Genomic DNA, 22,794 nt, shown 5'->3' on the forward strand with positions numbered 1-22,794 from the left:
CTGTGGACTCTGATGTAAAGGGGATCTCCGTGGATGTAAAGGGGGACTCCGTGGACTCTGATGTAAAGGCGGATCTCCGTGGACTCTGATGTAAAGGGGGATCTCTGTGGACTCTGATGTAAAGGGGATCTCCGTGGATGTAAAGGGGGACTCCGTGGACTCTGATGTAAAGGCGGATCTCCGTGGACTCTGATGTAAAGGGGGATCTCTGTGGACTCTGATGTAAAGGGGATCTCCGTGGATGTAAAGGGGGACTCCGTGGACTCTGATGTAAAGGGGATCTCTGTGGACTCTGATGTAAAGGGGGATCTCTGTGGACTCTGATGTAAAGGGGGATCTCCCTGGACTCTGGTGTAAAGGGGGATCTCCATGAATGTAAAGGGGGACTCCGTTGACTCTGATGTAAAGGGGGAGCTCCGTGGACTCTGATATAAAGGGGGATCTCCGTGGACTCTGATGTAAAGGGGGATCTCCGTGGACTCTGATGTAAAGGGGGATCTCCCTGGACTCTGATATAAAGTGGGGTCTCCGTGGACTCTGATGTAAAGGGATCTCTGTGGACTCTGATGTAAAGGGGATCTCTGTGGACTCTGATGTAAAGGGGGATCTCCGTGGACTCTGATGTAAAGGGGGATCTCCGTGGACTCTGATGTAAAGGGGGAACTCTGTGGACTCTGATGTAAAGGGGGAACTCTGTGGACTCTGATGTAAAGGGGATCTCCGTGGACTCTGATGTAAAGGGGGAACTCTGTGGACTCTGATGTAAAGGCGGATCTCTGTGGACTCTGATGTAAAGGGGGATCTCCGTGGATGTAAAGGGGGACTCCGTGGACTCTGATGTAAAGGGGGAACTCTGTGGACTCTGATGTAAAGGGGGATCTCCGTGGATGTAAAGGGGGATCTCTGTGGACTCTGCTGTAAAGGGGAATCTCCGTGGATGTAAAGGGAATCTCCGTGGATGTAAAGGGGGATCTCGTGGACTCTGATGTAAAGGGGATCTCTGTGGACTCTGCTGTAAAGGGGGACTCTTGTGATTACCTTCATATGATTAGAAATGTTATTTAATCGCAAAGTATATGTATAGTTTATACTAAAAAAAAAAAAAATTGCTGTGCTCCGATAAAGTGTTCGGGATTGACTTGAAGAAAAGGTGGCACCCCTAATTGTATTTATTATGGGGCTCACTCATTAGGCATAATGACTTTGTATCTCTTCAATGATGTATAATAAAGTTTAAACAAGAAAAAAAATGAAAAATTCTTCAGCCGTGGGAGGAGCCGCCTGAGGCTTGGTTCACGCCCCCTCCAGCCCGCCTCGCCCTATCCGCGGCTGTACATCAGTGACGTCACTGCCGCCCGCGCGCGCCGAGCAAGAGGGAAGAGGAAGCAGCGGAGGGGGGTGAAGAGGAGCGCGGGGTCACGACCTCTGACCTCTACACCGGAGAGCCGGAAAATTACCGAGAAGCGCCGACGGGAGCGGATGAGAGAGCGCGGCAGGGGACAGCGGAGGCCGCCGGGAAGCTCAGAGGATGCGGCTGTGACTGGAACCTCCGCCGGGCAGAGGTAAGGCCGGGGGGGGTGGAGGGGGGAGCTCCGGGGCCTCCTCCTCATAGCCGGCGCCAGAACTCTTCGGCGGCCCCTGCAGCATTGAGCCCGCCCGCGGTCAGACACCCGCCGTCTCCTCCCCGTCCCCCCCTTTCGTTGCTCTTTTTTCCCGCTTGGCAGATCGCCAGCCGCCGCCATGTTCCTCCCTTTTGGAAACGAGCGGCTTTTATTTATTTATTTTTGTGACGCGTTTTGAGACGGTCCAATCGGCTGTTGGGGATTGGGAAGTTGGGCGGTGCCAGCTGTCAGGACTGAAGGGGCGCAGAGCCAATCGGCGCGGAGGGTGGGCGTGGCGGTCAGGAATACGGCGCTGCTGCTTTGTCGCCAACTAGTGTCGGCGGCGTGTACTGCAGCCCGGTGCTGCTCAATGCTACCCGATAACCTTAGGTGACCTGCAGAGGGGGAGGGATGTGCGCGCAGCTGGGAGCACGGGGGGGCGGGGCCTAATGGTTTCCTAAAAAATTGGCCAATGTAAATGTTAACCGAGCCTCTTTCTGAGATTTGTTGTTTACAAGTTAAAAAATGTTTTTTTGCTAGAAAATTACCTAGAACCCCCAAAGATTATATATATATATATATATATATATATATATATATATATATATATATATATATATATATAAACTTTTTTTTTTTTTTCTCTAACATCCCAGAGAATAAAATGGCGGTCGTTGCAATACTTTCCATCCCACCGTATTTGTCTTACAAGGTCTTACAAGCGCACTTTTTATGGAAAAAATACACTTTTTTTTTTTTTTTTTTTTAAATTAAAAAATAAAACAGTAAAGTTAGTATAGAAGACAGAAAAGATAGCCCAACTTTTTTTTAATATTGTGAAAGATAATGTTACGCCGAGTAAATTGATACCCAACATGTCACACTTCAAAATTGCGCCCGCTCGTGGAATGGCGACAAACTTTTACCCTTAGAAATCTCCATTGGTGACGTTTAAAAAAAATTCTACAGATTGCATGTTTTGAGTTACAGAGGAGGTCTAGGGCTAGAATTATTGCTCTCGCTCTACCGATCGTGGCGATACCTCACATGTGCGGTTTGAACACCGTTTTCATATGCGGGCGCTACTCACGTATGCGTTCGCTTCTGCGCGCGAGCTCCGTGGGACGGGGTGCGTGTTTGTTTGTTTTTTTGTTTTTTTTTTTATATTTATTTTACCTTTTATTTTTTATTTTTGCACTGTTCTTTAAAAAAAAAAAATGTGTCACTTTTATTCCTATTACAAGGAATGTAAATATCCCTTGTAATAGAAAAAAAGAATGACAGGACCTCTTAAATATGAGATCTGGGGGGGTCAAAAAGACCTCAGATCTCATATTTACACTAAAATGCAATAAAAAAAAAAAATGTAATTTAAAAAAAAAAAAAGTCCCTTTTTAAGAGCTATGGGCGGAAGTGACATTTTGACGTCGCTTCCGCCCTGCGATGATATGGAGACGGGTGGAAGCCATCTTCCCCCTCACTCGTCTCCATGTCAGGCCGGAAGAAGGATCCGATCTCCTCCGCCGCCGACGGCTCCGGTAAGCGGCTGAGGGCACCGCAGCGCGACGGGAGGCAGGGTCCTCTCCTGCCGCCGACAAAAGTTATCTCGCAGCGAATCTGCCGCACAGACTACTTTTATCTTGAAGCGGACCGCCCGCTGAAGAAGAGGATACCGGGGTTCTGGTAGCTAGCTGCTGCCATAACAACGATACCCCTCTTCGAATTACCGACGTATAATGACGGCGGGCGGTCCAGAAGTGGTTAAGGTCACTTAAAAAAAATAAATAAAATTGATGCACATCTTTTTTGCAGGTACAAAATGTGCTATTATTATTATTATTATTATTATTATTATTTTTTATTTATTTTTTAAGAGCATTGCACCCGTTGTCAGCAGATTATGAGTGCAGCGTCTGACTCCTGCAGACTTTCAGCATAACTGTCTGCTCCTACCCTGTTTCCCCGAAAATAAGACCTAGCGTTATTGTCGGTGATGGCTGTGATATAAGCCCTACCCCCCAAATAATCCTTACCCTGTTTCCCCCGAAAATAAGCCCTACCCTGAAAATAAGACCTACAAGGACTTTAACTAGGGCTTATTTGGGGGGGGGGGTAGGGCTTATATTGCAGCCATCACCGACAATCACGCTAGGTCTTATTTTCGGGGAAACAGGGTACCTCCAATACTAGCAGACAGTCACCTGAGAAAAAGAAGGTTGTAAAGGCAGAAGGTTTTTTTATCTTAATGCATTCTATGCATTAAGATAAAAAAAAAAGCCTTCTGTGTGCAGCAGCCCCCCTAATACTTACCTGAGCCCCCTCTCTCTCCAGCAATGTCCACGAGTGTTTCGGCCGTCCGAGACCCTCCCTCCTGATTGGCTGAGACACCGCAGCAGCGCCATTGGCTCCAGCTGCTGTCAAAGTCAGTTAGCCTAAACAGACAGGGGGAGCTGTGACTCGGCTCAGGTACCCCCCCCCCCATAACAAGCTGCTTGCTGTGGGGGGGCACTCGATAGGAGGGAGGGGCCAGGAGCACAGAAGAGGGACCTGAGAAGAGGAGGATCCAGGCTGCTCTGTGCAAAACATTGCACAGAGCAGGTAAGTATAACCTGTGGAGATTGGCTCGGGTGCGTTCGAAATCCCACGTGCCCGATCCCGCCAGGAAGACATTTCCTGGTTCGCAGCTGCAGAGATCGGGAAATGTCTCACTGTCTGTGATTAGCCATGTGCAGTGTCGGCTTCCTGGCGGGATCGGGCACGTGGGATTTCGAACACGCCCGAGCCCATCACTAATGACATATTTGTTATTTTTATAGAACAAAAAAACAAAACAAAAAAAAAAACGAGACTTTACAATCACTTTAATGAACTACGAGGATGCTCACTAGCGCCCCTCGCAGCTCACTGAGAGCTACAAGCTGTCAGCTGCAATGGATGACGGTACTTGTAGTCTATTTATTCATAGGAAACTGTGAATGAATGGCACAGCGCTGTGGGCGGAGTCCTGCACAACCGTGCTGTTTTTGAATTGTGACAGGGGGTGCGGGGAGGAGATCCCCCCTGACCGCTGTCACAGGGAGGAGGCTGCAGATGCTGGAACATGTGACATGTTCCAACGGTGAACTTTTCTTTTAACCTCTTCACGACCATGCTATAGCCGGAAAAAAACTGCTACAGCGCAGTAGCACATTGCCGGGAGGGGCGTCTATAGACGTCCTCCTGTGATTGCGCTTCTTGTGAGCCCCCCCTCCGATCGTGGCGTGCATTGGCAGCGATCGGTGATCGCTCTGTCTTTTTACCAAGTGATCAGCTGTGTCCAATTGTCAGTGCAGCCCCAGCAGTGTCCACCAGTGCCGCCCGTCAGTGCAGCCTCATCAGTAGCCATCGGTGAAGGAGAAAAATGACCTGCTTGCAAAATTTTATCACAAACTATGAAAAATGTTGTTTTGTTTTTCAAAATTTTTAGTCTTTTTTTTCATTTGTTTAGCAAAAAATAAAAAAACCCCAGTTGTGATTAAATACCACAAAAAGAAAGCTCTATTTGTGCGAAGAAAATGGGGGAAAAAAAAAAAGTCATATGGGTGCAGTGTAGCATGACCGCGCAATTGTCATTCAAAGTGTGAGATCGCTGAAATTTGATAATGAGTGCAGCTACAAGCATCATCCCAGTATTTAAAAAAAAAAAAAATTGACAGCCGGCAATTCCCTGTTTTTGTAAAAGCCATTTGCGCCTCTCCGGGCTCTACCGTATGAACGAGGAGCCCGGTATCCGATGGCGCCGCCGGGTTACCATTGAGCTGGTCATGGATCGGATGGACCTGGGAGGCTGGAATTGACTGCCATTTTTTTCCCCCTGGAAAGCAGAGATCGATGTTGTGTGTGGTTTTTTTTTTTTTTACTTTTTTTTTTTTTTGTATTTTTTTTTTTTTTTATCTCAAACCTTTCAGGGTAGAGGAGAGATGTGGGGTCTTATTAAAAAAAAAATAATAATTTGAAGGGACATTAAAAAAAAAAAAAAAGTAACAATAAAAGCGCCCCTGTTTTTCAGTGTTTGCGTGCAAAGGCAAACGCATGTGTTGCTCCTGTACGCACGCAAAAAGCGATCGCCCCACCCATGAGGTATCACCATGAACGATCATGGGCAGTAATTCTAGCACCAGACCTCCATCTGTATATCTAAAGTGGTGACCTGTAAGGCTCGATTCACACAGGGGCAACACGACTTCAGCGCGACTTTGAACGACGACTTCAGCGCGACTTCAGCAAATTACAACGCGACTTCAAGTCGCCTCCAGGACAGGCGACTTCGGCTGTGGCCAATCACAGGACAATCAGCTCTCTGGGAGGGAGGGGTTTGCCTGGGCAAACGAAATTTTTTGCCTGCAAAGTCGCTTGACTTTAGAGAGAGATCCGACTTGGAGGCGACTTCCATTGATTTCTATGGTACAGGTCGCCTACCAAGTCGGATCCAAGTAGTACAGGGAGTACGCTCTGAAGTCGGAGCGACTTCAGTAGTGTCTATTAAGACGCTCCCATTCACTGTCATGTGAATCTCTTTCTGGGGCGACTTGAGGGGCGACAAGTCGGATCCCAAGTCGTCCCAGTGTGAACCGAGCCTACAGGCTTTTTAATCCGCACCTGTGGATAGTAAAATTGACATCGTTTGACGTAGGGCTGGGAGATTTTCTTAAAAAAAAAAAATCTTCGATTCTCTTAAAAAAAACTTGATTCACGATTCGAATCGAGTTTTTTTTTTTTTTCTTTTTTTGGAAACCGCGCCGGTCCCGAGGCGCTGTGGGCATGAGCTTTTAGGCGAGGCCGCGGCTTCGGCCTAGTCCACGGCGTCCGGCCATAGCCGCGGACTAGGCCGAAGCCGCGGCCTCGCCTAAAAACTCATGCCCGCAGCGCCTCGGGACCGGCGCGTTGAAAAAAAAAAAAATTTAAAAAAATCGATTTGCTTAAATTTTGAATCGATTTGACCTCTCAACTCGATTCAAGATTTAAATCGATTTTTTTCCCAGCCCTAGTTTGACGCCGTTGCACGGGCATGCGCAGTTTCAAAGCGTGACACGTTGGGTATCCGTTTACTCAGCGTAATATCATCTTTCATATTTTACAAATATGTTATTATGTATTGTGCTTGTGTACATTAAAATTTTTAAAAAAGTGTATTTTTTCCAAAAAGATTGTGTTTGAAAAACAGCTGCGCAAATACCGTGTGACCTAAAACAAAAATTGCAAAACCCACAAATTTATTCTCTAGGGCCTCTGCCTTAAAAAAATACTGTATTTATTGGCGTATAATATGCACCTTTTTCCCCCTGAAAATAGGGGGCAAATCACGGGTGCATGTTATACACCGATAGCGTACCTCGGAGGGGAAGGAGAGGTAAGAGCGCCGCCGGAATTCACCGAGCCGCCATCTCCTGTTTACTCGGCTCTCACGTCACACACACAGTCCCGTCTCTGCCACCGGCATTGGACCAGTGTTCTGTCTATCACAGGAGCTGGACCGATGCCGATAGCGGAGGCGGGACTGTGTGTGCGACTCCGGACTGAGAGCCGAGTAAACGGAAGATGACGGCTCTGTGATTTCCTGCACTGCATTGATGAGAGATGGTGAGACTGCAGATGGGTGATAACCAGGCAGCTGCATTGATGGGCACAGATCGGGCTGCATTGAAGCTGCAGATGGGCATTGATCAGGTTGCATTGATGGGCACTGACCATTATTTTGCTTCAAAGTGGTTTATTTAAAAAAAAAAAAAGTTTTTTTCCTGAAACCTACCTCCTTAAATTGAAGGTGCGTGTTATACGCCGATAAATGCGGTATATATAATGTCTGGGGGTTCTAACTAATTTTCTAGCAAAAAATACAAATTTTTACATGTAAACATAAAATGCCAGAAAAAGCCTGGTCTTTAAGTGGTTAACCACTTCAGCTCTGGAACATTTACCCCCCCCCCCCCCTTTTCATGACCAGACTGATGTTTGCGATATGGCACTGCATTACATTAAGTCCACGTCCACATTGGGCTGATTTGGCATGCGAGTTGACATGCCAAATCGCGGCTATTGCTGGCAACGGCACCGTCCGAATCGGTGCAACGCCAACTTTGCAGCACCAATTGATTCCCAAAAGTAGTTCCCGTACTACTTTTGGCGACTTCGGGGCGTGCGATTTGAATAGACGTGTGTGCATGAACCCGCACAGATGTCTCTGAAATCGCTCCCGAAGTCAGACTGCATTGCTGGTTTAAAATCCTGCGAGTTCAGCTGAACCCGCATCAATGTGAACCAGGGCTAAAAGAGACGTATGTGTGTTTTTTTTTTTTTTTTTTTTTATTCATACTTGCCTAGATGGCTGCAGCCAAGTAAGCCCTTCTGCCTACATGCCTGAGCTAAGAGCAGATGGATTCCAGGAAGTAAATGCTGCATGAATTATCTGGGCCCTTACTCAAGATGGCCACAACCAGAAATGCTGGGGGTGGGGGGGTTTCAAAGTGATTTTTCAGCAAAATAAAGTATAGAGACCTAGAGAGAGGGGGGAAGTTTTCTTAGCGTATTAAAGATGAATTAAATTGTGTTTTTGGTTTGTGGTGATCAGATGCAGCGTAAATCTGCTTTTATTTTCCTTCCCTGGTTTCTCCAATTCCCTCATCAATGTACTAATGATATTGTTAAAAAAAAAAACCTGTTTTCATTACCCGTCATACGTTTATCCCGGTGACATCATTGCTGGGTCTGAGCTTCTCTATACAATGACGAAGGCTATAGCCGAAACGCGTCGGCATTATTATTTTATTGTCACTCTGATGTACCAATAAATGACACTTCGAGGATTACAGTCTTGCCGGCTCTTTTTACTATTATTCTCTACGCAATGCAGACAGATCATGGCTTGTTGGAGGGGCTGGCAGGGTTGCTGTTCATAGGCTCCTGAGAACATCACAGCACCAGTACTCCTCCCAGGAGCCTACAGCCCTGAGGCAAGCAATGGGGCCGGCTCTTGGGAGGAGTTATGCAAGTATCAAAATACTTTGATTGGGTGGATATCTGTCTGGAGTAGTGGGCGTTCCTAGGAATGCTGCATTTGCATAGGTAACGCCCACATATAATGATGAGCCTCCATGATTAAAAGAACCAAAATCCAGTCAATAAAAGGGGCGGGCCAGGGACAGTCAGGCTGGGGAGGAAAGGGCTAGATCAGTGGTCTCCAAACTGTGTCCCTTCAGAGTTTAAGGGGGGCCAGACTGTACCCATTGGAAGTTGAGATTCTCCTGGCGTCTGTGGGAGTAAAAAGTGCCTTTTTGGCATGAGGGGGGGGGATGGAATAATGCTTCAAAGTTGGGGTCAGTTGGAGGAATAGTACCTCATCACTGATGTCAGCGGGAGGAATATTGTCTTGGATCAGTGAGAGGAAAAAGTGCCCCAAAGGCCGTATAAAGGCAAGCAAATGATGGCATCTGGCCCTTGGGGCACTTTTCCTCTCACTGATCCAAGACAATATTCCTCCCGCTGGCACCGATGCGGGGGCACTCTTTCTCTCGCTGGCATTGATGCAGGGGCACTCCTCCAGCCACTGGCACAGACACAGGGGGGAGCGCTCCTTCAGCCGCTTACACAGACGCAGGGAGGGAGCGGCACTCCTCCAGGCACAGACGCAGGGGGCAACGCTCTTCCAGCCGCTGGTAGATACGCGGAGGGGGGGTGGCGCTCCTCCAGCCGCTGGCACAGATGCAGGGGGGTGGGGGCAGCGCTCCTCCAGCTGCTGGCACGGACGCGGGGGGGGGCGGCGCTCCTCCAGCCGCTGGCACAGACGCAGGGGGGGGGCGGCGCTCCTCCAGCCGCTGGCACAGACGCAGGGGGGGGGCGGCGCTCCTCCAGCCGCTGGCACAGACGCAGGGGGGGGCGGCGCTCCTCCAGCCGCTGGCACAGACGCGGGGGGGGGGGCGACGCTCCTCCAGCCGCTGGCACAGACGCGGGGGGGCGACGCTCGTCCAGCCGCTGGCACAGATGCGGGGGGGGCGGCGCTCGTCCAGCCGCTGGCACAGATGCGGGGGGGCGGCGCTCGTCCAGCCGCTGGCACAGACGCGGGGGGGGCGGCGCTCGTCCAGCCGCTGGCACAGACGCGGGGGGGGCGGCGCTCGTCCAGCCGCTGGCACAGACGCGGGGGGGGCGGCGGCGCTCGTCCAGCCGCTGGCACAGACGCGGGGGGGCGGCGGCGCTCGTCCAGCCGCTGGCACAGACGCGGGGGGGCGGCGGCGCTCGTCCAGCCGCTGGCACAGACGCGGGGGGGGCGGCGGCGCTCGTCCAGCCCCTGGCACAGACGGGGGGGGGGCGGCGCTCGTCCAGCCCCTGGCACAGACGCGGGGGGGCGGCGGCGCTCGTCCAGCCCCTGGCACAGACGCGGGGGGGCGGCGGCGCTCGTCCAGCCCCTGGCACAGACGCGGGGGGGCGGCGGCGCTCGTCCAGCCCCTGGCACATACGCGGGGGAGGCGGCGCTCGTCCAGCCGCTGGCACAGACGCGGGGGGGGGGCGGCGCTCGTCCAGCCGCTGGCACAGACGCGGGGGGGGGGGGGCGGCGCTCGTCCAGCCGCTGGCACAGACGCGGGGGGGGGCGGCGCTCGTCCAGCCGCTGGCACAGACGCGGGGGGGGGGGGGCGGCGCTCCTCCAGCCGCTGGCACAGACGCGGGGGGGGGGGGCGGCGCTCCTCCAGCCGCTGGCACAGACGCGGGGGGGGGGCGGCGCTCCTCCAGCCGCTGGCACAGACGCGGGGGGGGGGCGGCGCTCCTCCAGCCGCTGACACAGACGCGGGGGGGCGCTCGTCCAGCCGCTGGCACAGACGCGGGGGGGGGGCGGCGCTCGTCCAGCCACTGGCACAGACGCGGGGGGGGGCGGCGCTCGTCCAGCCGCTGGCACAGACGCGGGGGGGGGGCGGCGCTCGTCCAGCCGCTGGCACAGACGCGGGGGGGGCGGCGCTCGTCCAGCCCCTGGCACAGACGCGGGGGGGCGGCGGCGGCGCTCGTCCAGCCCCTGGCACAGATGCGGGGGGGCGGCGGCGGCGCTCGTCCAGCCCCTGGCACATACGCGGGGGGGCGGCGCTCGTCCAGCCGCTGGCACAGACGCGGGGGGGGCGGCGCTCGTCCAGCCGCTGGCACTGACGCGGGGGGGGGGCGGCGGCGCTCGTCCAGCCGCTGGCACTGACGCGGGGGGGAGCGGCGGCGCTCGTCCAGCTGCTGGCACAGACACGGGGGAGGCGGCGCTCGTCCAGCCGCTGGCACAGACGCGGGGGGGAGGCGGCGCTCGTCCAGCCGCTGGCACAGACGCGGGGGGGAGGCGGCGCTCGTCCAGCCGCTGGCACAGACGCGGGGGGGAGGCGGCGCTCGTCCAGCCGCTGGCACAGACGCGGGGGGGAGGCGGCGCTCGTCCAGCCGCTGGCACAGACGCGGGGGGGAGGCGGCGCTCGCCCAGCCGCTGGCACAGACGCGGGGGGGAGGCGGCGCTCGTCCAGCCGCTGGCACAGACGCGGGGGGGGCGGCGCTCGTCCAGCCGCTGGCACAGACGCGGGGGGTCGGCGCTCGTCCAGCTGCTGGCACAGACTCGGGGGGGGGGGGGGGGGGCGGCGGCGCTCGTCCAGCCACTGGCACAGACGGGGGGGGGGGGCGGCGCTCGTCCAGCCCCTGGCACAGACGCGGGGGGGGGGGCGGCGGCGGCGCTCGTCCAGCCCCTGGCACATACGCGGGGGGGCGGCGCTCGTCCAGCCCCTGGCACATACGCGGGGGGGCGGCGCTCGTCCAGCCCCTGGCACATACGCGGGGGGGGCGGCGCTCGTCCAGCCGCTGGCACGGACGCGGGGGGACTGCGGCGCTCGTCCAGCCGCTGGCACAGACGCGGAAGGTGGGGGCGGCGCTCCTCCAGCCGCTGGCACAGACACGGGGGCGCTCCTCCACCCGCTGACCCCAACAATGGAGCACTATCCCCCCCCCCCCCCATACCAAAGATGCACTCTTTACTCCCACGGACACCAGGAGAACTTAAACTTCCATTGGGGACAGTCCGACCCCCTGTAAAGTCTGAAGGACAGTAAACTGGTCCTTTTGTTTAGAACCTTTGGGCTAGATGATAATAGATGTCCTCAGGCCGGGAAATGGGGCGGGGCTCTATCTGACTTGCTGCAGCATCTGAGAAGCTCACAGTGTGCGGTGAAATCAGAGGAAGCCGTTTCAGTCCATGAGAGGAGCCGGTACAACTGTGCAAGACTGGAGGGAAGGCCGATTGTTTGAAATATAAGGTGACGCTCCCTTTAATAAGAGATACACGGAGGTGACTTTAACAGGCAAACAAGATGTTCCAATAATAGTTTTCTAGCACAACATAAACCCGGCTGGACAAGCGAGTTTTATTACCCCCCCACACACAGATCTCTCTTGTAATTTACATTTGGAGATGTGATTCTGATTCCGATTCTTTTTAACCCTTCGGAGTTTGATGGTCGCCCGGGTGGGGGGTGAGTGCGGGTGAAGAGTATGTGCAGTAATGAGGCGTCTCTTCTGGATGAGGGAGTTTGTTCCGCTCTCCTGCCTATAATTAGACTTTCCCCGGATTTGTGGGAACGTCCCTCAGGTTTTATTAGGGGGACTCTGGTGGAGATGCACGTCCCTCATTACATAGATGTTCATCTCTCCCCTGAGCTCTCCCATTGGTGCCCCACATTGCCGGCCTTCCTGGAATACATTTCCATGTGCGTTGCATGCGGTCATGGTTTGCATACAAAGATCTGAACGTGTTCAGCTCATTAAAGCCGAATACTGACAGCCACAGCCTTTCGTTATAATGCCGACATTGTTAGAGGGGAGCTTCAGCTAAAAACTGAGATTTAAAGCTGCGCTCCAGGCACATAGCTAGACAAATGGAATACATACACTATGTTGTCATAAGTATTGGGACGCCTGCCTTTACACGCACATGAACTTTAATGGCATCCCAGTCTTAGTCCGTAGGGTTCAATATTGAGTTGGCCCACCCTTTGCAGCTATAAAAGCTTCAACTCTTCTGGGAAGGCCGTCCACAAGGTTTAGGAGTGTGTCTATGGGAATGTTTGACCATTCTTCCAGAAGTGCATTTGTGAGGTCAGGCACTGATGTTGGACGAGAAGACCTGCGCTCTAATTCATCCCAAAGGTATTCTATCGGGTTGAGGTCAGGACTCTGTGCAGGTGTCAGGGCTGGGCTCTCAGCCCTTCCTTCTCTATGCTCAGCAGTTGGTTAATTGCCAGAACTCATCGTTCCACAGTGGCTCACCTGTTTGTTGATCATCTCCTGCTTGTCAGTCAAGCCCACAGCCAGCCCCTCCTTACTATTTAAAATGCCTGGTTCATTTCATCAATTGCCTTCGCCTTGGTCAAACATATCTAGAGACTCTCTGCTGTGTTCCTGTTGAAGATTTGCCTGGCTGATGTTCCTTCTGGTTCCTGATCCTGTTTGCTACCTTTGACTACGCTGATCTCTGGCTCCCTGATTTCCTGGCTTGTTCTGTCTACCCGATTTGGCTACCGAACCCTGGCTATGTTTTGACTACATTTACCAGTTGTACTATTTTTTACCATTTTATTAAAAGGTTTTTTTACTGCATTTTCTGTATTCGTCTGTTTCATGGTTCCCGACAGCAGGCCAGTGAAGCACCCCAAACTCGCTCATCCATGTCTTTATGGACCTTGCTTTGTGCACTGGTGTTCAGTCATGTTGGAACAGGAAGGGGCCATCCCAAAAGTTGGGAGCTTGAAATAGTCCAAATTGTCTTGGTATGCTGATGCCTTAAGAGTTCCCTTCACTGGAACTAAGGGGCCAAGCCCAACCCCTGAAAAACAACCCCACGCCATAATAAAAGTGCACAAAGCAAGGCCCATAAAGACATGGATGAGCGTGTTTGTGGTGGAGGAACCTGATTGGCCTGCACAGAGTCCTGAACTCAACCTGATAGAACACCTTTGGAATGAATTAGAGCAGAGACTGCGAGCCAGGCCTTCTTGTCCAACATCAGTGCCTGACCTCACAAATGCGCTTCTGGAAGAATGGTCAAACATTCCCATAGACACCCTCCTAAACCTTGTGGACGGCCTTCCCAGAAGAGTTGAAGTTGTTATAGCTGCAAAGGGTGGGCCAACTCAATATTGAACCCTACGGACTAAGACTGGGATGCCATTAAAGTTCATGTGCGTGTAAAGGCAGGCAATATAGTGTATGTGAATGGTTTTAACTGACAAAATATGTGTAAGGGCTCTTTCACAAGGGGCGGATCAGTGATGATCCGCCCCGTGAACATCCGCTTGCTCAGCGGGGATCGCTCCGCCAATCCCCGCTGAGCAGGAAGATGACAGGTCCGTCGCTGCACACTGAAAACGGATGGAAAAGTAGGTAAGTAGTAAGTTTTCCTCCGTTACACTTTTCGGATTGGAGCGGGTCGGATGTCAGCGGACATGTCACCGCTGACATCCGACGCTCCATAGGGATACATGTATGTCCGCTTTTCATCCGAAAACGGAAGGATGAAAAACGGACATACGGATCGTCCATGTGAAAGAGCCCTTAGGCTTCGTTAATATGGGGCGTACTACAGTGTACACCCTCCGATGAGCGCGTTTGCCCACATGGGATGCACAGGTGTTCCTTGCAGGCAATCCCATTCATGTCGATTGGGATGGAACGGCTGCACAGTCACAACCACTACTTACAACCTGACAAGCGTGGCCCCAAATACAGACACAGGGCACGTTCAGGTGGCGTGAACTTGCATGACTGCCAAATTGGGAGCAGCGATGTCCGTACAGCTGCTGCATCCCGCTTGACAAAAAAAAAATATATAATAAATGTACCCTTGTTAATTAAAAAATGTGTATTTTTTTTTTTTTTTAATTATTTTACATTGAAGCTTTGCAACCACGATGAGCAGCTCACGGGTGTGTTGTAAAGGCTCCTGCAGACTATTTTCCCAGCCACATGTCTGTACCTTCAGTTACCGGGCTGTTGGACGTATTAATGGACTACGAGTGTAGTAATGTTGCCACACTTGTGCTCCATTGAAAATTACAAGTCCCTGTATTGGGGGGGGTGATGGGATTTGTAGTCTTTCCATTCACATCTCAGGCTAGGTTTCCACTAGTGCGACTTTTCATGCGATTTGGGACTGAAAAGTTGCATGACAAGTCGTACCCCCATGATTTCTAATGAGCACCTTTCATATCTGTGCGACTTCAAGACGCAGCGACTTCAAAGTAGTCCCTGTGCTACTTTGGTCCCACTTTGATGCGACTTGAGGTCCATAGACCTGAAGAATACACAGGAGTGGAAACCTAGCCTTAGTGATCTCCACGAATAGATAACCCAGCTGTGCATGCTAAACTATGCTGAATTCCAATAATGACAGGGGCCAGAAGAGAGAAGAACCTCTGGATTCAGTAAGGTGGGAGGGGGGGGGGAGCTGGTTTGGGTTTGGGGTTTGGACTGTTACCATTAATATGGATGTAACATGAAACATGGCCAGAAAAGGTGGACTTAGCCTTTGCAGGGGTCTCAAACTGGCGGCCCTCCAGCTGTTGCTAAACTACAAGTCCCATCATGCCTCTGCCTGTGGGGGTCATGCTTGTAACCGTCAGCCTTGCAATGCCTCATGGGACTTGTAGTTTAGCAACAGCTGGAGGGCCGTCAGCTTGAGACCCCCTGCTTTAAAGGATCTTGCTGCAACGTAGAAGGGGGTCAGATGTACCTGTGAAGAAACTCACAATGAAGCATCTCAAATATGATGCAAGATGAATGCACCTAAAAGCATGTTGCATTTGTCTATCTGAAAGAGTTCTAATTCTGTTTTAACTAGTCTTGGGGATTTGGGAGTCCCTTTAAGACTGCAAAGTCGGGTCAATGACCTGTGTTTTGTCTGCTGCAGTTAAGCAACCCAGCTTGGTCCCACCGATCAGACACCTCCCCACCCATAGGATGTCCCTGTACCACCTTGGGTTTCAGCGGTTATATACTGGGGCCATAGCTGTAGCTGGTGAATCTGAATAAAGTAAAAGCAATCCAAGCGGCTAAATAGCTGCTGGATCGCTTTCACGTGCGGCGAAAGGAATCCTCCCACCTCCCGCCGCCTTCCCGGGCTCTCTCATTCCACCGGGGAGCCTGGGACCCCTGCCGGCTATGGTGTAAGATATCAGAAGCGATCAGGATTGTCACTTCCGGTTTCGGTCTAATGTAAACCGGCCGTTACCGGCTTGTGAAAGCATTTGATCGAAATGATCTTGGCTTAATTGGATTAATTGGATGCTTTAATGGGCGGAGGAGAGATCTGGGGTTTAATAGACCCCAGCAGTCTCAGTAAAGAGAACCTGTCACTGCCCATGCTATCACTTGGTCATCCCTTGTGATAGCAATACAAGTGATAAAAAAAAATTAAAGAGACAGTGTAAAAATAAAAAATAAAAATTTAAAGTGCTAACACGCAAAGGTGAATGCATAAGTTGTAGACCCAGCACACATACATGGTGTTCGCACCACACATGTGATGTATCGCCGCGAACATTATAGCGAGAACAATAATTTTAGCACCAGACTTTCTATGTAACTCTAAACTGGTAAAGGCTTTTTAGCTTTGCCTATGGAGATTTTTAAGTAGTGTAGTTTGCCGTCATTCCACGAACCTACACAATTTTAAAGTGTGACATGTTTGGAATCTATTTAATCGGTGTAACCTCATCTCTTATTTTACCCAACAATTGGGTATTATATTGTTTTTTTGTTCATTAAAATTAGTGTATTTCCCCCCCCCCCAAAAAAATGCATTTGAAAAACCGCTACTGTGTGATATAAAAAAAAAAATGCAGCATCCACCATTTTATTCTTCAGGGCCTCTGCTTAAAAAAAAAAAAACAAACAAACATATGTTTGCATTTGTTTCCTAGCAAAAAAAAAAAAATGCTGATTTTTACATGTAGGAGAGAAATGTCAGAATTGGCCTGGTAGGCAAGTGGTTAGACAATAATGGGGGGGGGGTCACCATTATAGGACTGATAACAATGTATGGTGTACCGAGGGCCAGTATATACACTTCACAGCACTGAGGGAGATTGTACTCTCTGGGCCACTGTAGCACATACAAATTGTGGCGTTTGCCATGTTGTTAGCTGCACTGAGAGGGATATGGAGGCTGCTGGTGCTATCCACTTCTTGCTATCTCCGGCTTCAATTTTTTGAGTCTCTTCCCCGGAACAAGCATGCAGATCAAATTCACAGGACCTAATTCACATTCTTGTTCCAGGGCTCAGGGGCAGCAATGGCCGCCTTCACATCTCTGCTATATTATAGTTGTCCTTTTAACCTGCTGTGATGCCCTCCGATGCTCATCAAAGGCCCGACCAAAGCAAAGTGTGAACAGGCGCTTCTTCTCACTGCTGTAAAGTTCTGGAAGGGAAAATATGGTTGCTATGGTTACAGCCTTGTTAATTAACCCCCGTAGGTGTAGAAAGCATGGGGATCCATTGATAGCTGAATGTAACAGAAGCTTTTGTGTTTCGGCATTCAAGGCCCACATTACTGATGTGCATAATAAACATTTTTTTGTGTGTTGTAAATGAAAACATAGTCATGGCAAGCATTGCTTACCCCAATGCAGACAAATACCAAAGAAATCAGAACGGTGTGTTTTTTTGTTTTGCGGTTCCAAAAGACCCATCCTTGCCCGAAACTACGACACTTAAAGCGGAATTCCACCCACATTTTTCACTCCTCACAATGCAGCACTAATGTGCATCCTTAAAATGAATTGGCAATTTATTTTTATTTTCTCTGTTCATTTACCTGATTTATGCCTATATCTAGGGGGCCGCGGCGGCGTGCGTCATTTCCAATTTTGCATTGGCTCCTGGGAGATCTTGGTCAGTTTGGCATATCGTCAATGTAAATTCTTGGCCAGCTTGGCTTTGCACGGCTCCATTTAACATTGGCGTCTATTGAAAATCTTGGTCAGCTTGGCATGGCTGTGCCATGCCAAGCTGACTGTCAGAAACCATGAAATCAGGCCGAGACAGAAGTACAGTTAAATCACACTTGTTTAATAATAAAAGTTAAAAGAACAAACGTAGCCAAATCATAGCCAAAGTTCAGTTACCGCAACGGATAGTCAGACAAGCCAAACATCAGGGATCAATATAGTGGAACAGCAAGCAGGATCTGGAGCCAGAAGGGATGTCAGCAAAGCAAGTCTTGAACAGGATCGCAGGCGATTAATTTCTGCGATGTTGACCAAGGCGAGGGCAGAGCTCCTCTGGACTGGACGGCTTAAGTAGGTAGGACTGACGAGCAGGATCATCAACAGCTGAGTAACTGGAGAGATGGGAGCTGGCAATTAGCCGACAGCTGAGCAGAGAAGGGAGAGCCCAGCCCTGACACTGACCAAAATTGCACCGCACACGCGCGAGATGGGCAGGTGCATGCTGGGTAGCCAGCATGCACAGAAAGGACACTGTGGCTTCAGATGCCCACACTGGAGACCCATTTTTGCTAGCACCTTTCTTTTTTTCGCGGGTTTTTTTTTTTTTTCTTCAGGCAAGACTCTTCTGTACATTACGGCAAGAGGTAGTCTCTCCAATTGCAGCTATCCCCACTGGACTGGATGGTGCAGGACAGCTTAGAAGTGACCTTCACTGACCGGGTTCCAATGTGGTGCTCTCTCCAGACTCCGTACCAGTAAAAAGTTATCTGCAGATTGCTTCTCAGCCGCTGGCATTGCCCTAACGCTTGCCCTGTCTCTGAAGACTCACTCGATGAGTAGGCAAGTCGGGCTGAGCATCAGAAGCTACTGCAGATAAATAGGTTGCTGGGGGTCCCCATTTCCCGGTGGTTCATCTGTGGAAGGGGGTGTTGAGGTCATCCTGGGTGGAGTGCTCTGCACTCTTTCCCACTATAAAGGATCAAGGAATTATCCCCCCCCCCCCCCCCCCCCCCCCCTTTGCTCTTGCTTTGCAATGTCGGGCCAAGCATTAGGAGCTGCCGCTAGTACATAGGTCTCAGGGCGCCCTCATTGTTCAACTGTGGAAGGGGTGCTGAGGTCATCTTCTGGGTGGAGTGTCACATGTGCTCCACTCTTTTTCCCACAGTAAAGCATCAAAAAAACATTTCCCCAAATGCTCCTGCTTTGCAAAGTGTTATTAAAGGTTCGGCTTTTTTTTTTTTTTTTAAATAACAAACCTGTCATACTTACCTGCTCTGTGTAAATGGTTTTGCACAGAGCAGCCCCGATTCTCCTCTTCTCTTTTTCCCCACTGGTGCTCCTGGCTCCTCTCTGACCGGTGCCCCCAATAGCAAGCCGCTTGCTATGGGGGCACTGGTACATGCTCGCTCCTGAGCCCTGCTGTATGCATCCATAAGACGCATAGAGCCACGGCTCGGCCCCGCCCCTGCCCCCACTCTCTCCTCATTGGTTCACTGGAAGCCAATGGCTCTCACTGCTGTCTCAGCCAATGAGGAGAGGGAGTCCTGGGACAGCTGAGGCTCTCACATCGCTGGATCAAGAGGGGGTTCAGGTGAGTATTGGGGGGGGGGGGGGATGTGGGGGGAGCACATAGAATGCATAAAGGGAACAAATCTTCAGTCTTTACAATCACTTTAAGTTTTAGGTTGGTTCCTGCTGCCCATCCACAGTGACTTTGGTCACCTCTGTCCGTCCATCCCTCACCTGCTACCAGCTGTCCAGGTTTCATGAGTACCTGATGCCTTGCCTCGTAAACAGGCAACAATAATTTCTGCTTTAAAACAACCACATAATGCTAGACGCTTTGATTCCTCTCCAGCTGAGACTACAGTCCAAAAACTGCAGAGAGGGGCTGGAGTATAACGGAAGGGTTTTGCTGCCAGATTACACATTAGGACAGCTAGAGAGGGTGGGAGAGAAACAGTAGGGGATGTGCTGATGGTTTCATTCTGTCTTCAAGAAAAAAAAGTGACCCTACATCAAAGATGATCAGTGATATTGACCAGTCTAGTGGACAGTGTCCCCATCTTCTGCTTACTTCCGGAGCTGCAGCAGCCAATCTTCAGCATCAAATGTACTTTTGGATTAGGTGCCTGCATCCCCCCCACACTGTGGTTCCAGCCACTACTCTGTAGGGACACAGTAATGATTTATGGGTGAAACCACAGCACGCAGCAGGGGGGCACGGGCATCTGGCAAACCTAGTACACTGCATGCTGAAGATCCTTCAGCTGGGGTAGCTTTGCAAAAGAGTGCAGATCAAGATCCTCTCCCTTCAGAGTGGTAAGTATATTTCACAGGGGGGACTTTTTAATTTTTTTTGCAACAGTTGCTTTAGCCATAACCCCTAACCTTTGACCCTAGGGTTGTCCCGATACCACTTTTTTAGGACCGAGTACAAGTACCGATACTTTTTTTCAAGTACTCGCCGATACCGATTACCGATACTTTTTTTTTAATGTCACGTGACAGTGTTTTTTTTTTCATTTTTTTTTTTTTTTTTAACAGTGCTTGCTTTTTTTTGGGGGGGGGAGGGGGTGAACGTTGTATGTGTGTGTTATTTTTTTTTTTTTTACAATTTTTATTTTTTACAATAATATTTCTTTTATTCTTTATTGTTTTTTTTTTTTTTTTTAATCAGCCCTTTTGGGGGGCTTTGGTGAGATATCAGGGGTCTTAACAGACCTCTGATATCTCCCCCTTGAGACAGAGAAAGAGACAGAGGATAGAGAATCCCCAGTCCCTTTCTCTGCAGCGTCAGCTGCACTGACAATGAATGGAGAGAAGACAGCGGCTTCTCTCCATTCATAAACTGACACATCGTAATCACAGAAGATTACAATGTTTCAGTTATGTGAATGGACAGAGTCAGCTGACTCTATCCATACACAAAGGAAGGAGGGGGAGGACGGAGGAACTGAAGGGGAGAACGGAGGGGACAGATAAGAGCAGAACGAGGGGACAGCGGAGAGGGACAGATAAGGACAGATAAGAGCAGAACGGAGGGGACAGCTGAGAAGGACAGAGGAAAGGAGGGGGCACGGAGGAGGATGCAGTGACAGTCAGCTGTGAGCGATCACCGCTGTCTGTCACTAAAGCTGGTGAAAGCCGCTGGGGGAGAATCTTGTAACTCCCCCACACGCCGATCACAGCTGACAGTCAAGGTATCGGGGGAAGCATCGGGAGCATTTGCCCGAGTACAAGTACTTGGGCAAATGCTCGGTATCGGTGCCGATACCGATACTAGTATCGGTATCGGGACAACCCTATTTGACCCTAACACTAAAATAACACCTAGAAGTTCATACTTGCCTTCTTGCGCCAAAAGCAAACAGTCTAGCACCATGGAGTAATCAATGGGGAAAAAAAAAAATCATACAAATCCTAGCTGCAGGTAATGTTTATCCCAGAGTTCCTGGGCTTCCAGTTTTATTCTTTTTGTGTACCAACCTTGAACAATTTAAGTAATTGTAGTATTGGGAAAGAGACGCTTCAAGCCATGACTTTGAGCCAAAATGGATCATAAGAGTGGAACATAAATTGTCATTTACATTCCCAGGTTGATAGAGAGACTTCGTAACTAGAAAGGTATGGGAAGCGCCACCATCTAAGTGTAGTAGGTTAGTGGTAGGTTAAAAACAAGGATAAATGTAAAATTTGCACTCATTTTACTGAGAAGATAAAAGCATGTATATATCCAGATAGAGGAACTTCAGAGCTTGGCCGGGTCACGGCTGGGTCGGCAGGATTGGGCTGTAGAAGCAGCTGGAAAATGGTGCCAGTCTGGCTTTGGAGGGGCCGTAGATGCCAGTAAATCAACCACGAGGCAGGCAAGGCGGCTGGAGCATGCAGCGATCAGCTGACAGGCTGGAGTGGGGGAAGCAGATGTCCGGGAACGTGTCAGGGCTGGAGCCGAGACAGTGGTGTAGGAGGATTCCGAGAGGATGACATGGAAGGCGTGGCTACGCGTTTCGGGGCAACAAGGGCTTCACCCATTTGTCAAACCATCTGATAGAGTGACTTCACTTTTTATGTTGGTGAAGGTTTGTTGCAGAGATTGGGTTTGGTGTCTCATGGCTGCCTGTTTGGTTTGGGATTGACGGTAAGGTTGGACATGGTCATACAGAGTTCAGGTACCAGTCAGGCAGTTCCCAGGACTGTGGATCTCATAGACGTTGGGTCCCAATTTTGGTATTTTAGTTGTACGGGAGTCCGGGCTTTGAGAATTTATCCAGTTTTGCTTTGTGTACAGCCTTTTTGCTTTTTATGGCAAAACAAATGTTTTATGACTTTTTGTATTTCCTATTTTCAGGTTCAGGAATCTTCAGTGATGACCAGCTCCTCCCAGCGCATCCAGATAATCTCCACAGACTCCGCCGTGTCCACTCCTCAGCGTATCCAGGTATTTAAACAGGCCAGTTCATTTTCGTCAACAAATTTGTTGCTTTGTGTAACCAGTTCAGCTCTTTGGATGTACTATGTATGTCCACAGAGTTGACTGCAAACCATCGGCTTGTGCTCAGGTTCGTGTTCAGCTCCCGGCTTCAAAGTGAAAGTGATGCGGCTGCTGTAAAGCCACAGATGCGGGGGGGGGGGGCTGAGCCATATTCAGACACGGCTCACTATAGGGGCATGCAGCAGGTGGGGGGTCAAGCCAGGAGCGCTGACGAGGGAACTCAGAATAGGAGCATCGGGGCTGCTCTGTGCAAAACCATTACACAGAGCAGGCAAGTATGACATGTTTGTTTGTTTTTTTTCTTTTATTTATATAAAAGGTTTATTTTTACAATCACTTTACAATCTGCTTCCTATCATGGCTCCCAGTACACTGCACTCCCACTGCACTCCCCATACCCCACATAACGAGGGGGTCTGTATCCCTCTGTGTAGCCAACTTCCATTGTTAAAGGTGATCGTTTGATTACTGAGGTAATCCAGTGTAGCGCTGCGATGGAAACCGGAAGCATCTGTAAGGTCACATGACGTCCTTTGTAAAACACAATGATTAGTGACTGCGGTTCCATTGATGAAGCTGGCTGGGACCAACAAGAGTTGTCTATGCTTGGACAAATAGCTGTCCAGGCGCCATTTTGAAGACCGCTCCTGGGACTCAAGCGGTAAGAAGTCACTAATATATGATCTGATGAGAATAGCCGCATATCAGAAATGTGC

At 50.4% G+C, this 22,794-nt stretch overlaps 1 protein-coding gene across 2 annotated transcripts in view; it reads left to right on the forward strand.

The window, feature by feature from the left end:
• The first annotated feature begins 1,106 nt into the window (after positions 1 to 1,106).
• NR2C2 (nuclear receptor subfamily 2 group C member 2) overlaps positions 1,107 to 22,794 on the forward strand; it is a 66,584-nt gene continuing 44,896 nt past the window's right edge. Inside the window, exons 1-2 of one of the 2 annotated variants that reach the window (XM_073591747.1) lie at positions 1,107 to 1,562; positions 21,935 to 22,024. In XM_073591747.1, coding sequence (XP_073447848.1) covers positions 21,953 to 22,024 — 72 coding nt within the window. In that variant the 5' untranslated portion in view covers positions 1,107 to 1,562; positions 21,935 to 21,952. The remainder of the gene's footprint in view (positions 1,563 to 21,934; positions 22,025 to 22,794) is intronic. The other variant, XM_073591748.1, reaches the window with a different exon arrangement.

Source organism: Aquarana catesbeiana, linkage group LG07 (genome assembly GCF_042186555.1).
Source record: "Aquarana catesbeiana isolate 2022-GZ linkage group LG07, ASM4218655v1, whole genome shotgun sequence".
Lineage (NCBI taxonomy): Eukaryota > Metazoa > Chordata > Amphibia > Anura > Ranidae > Aquarana > Aquarana catesbeiana.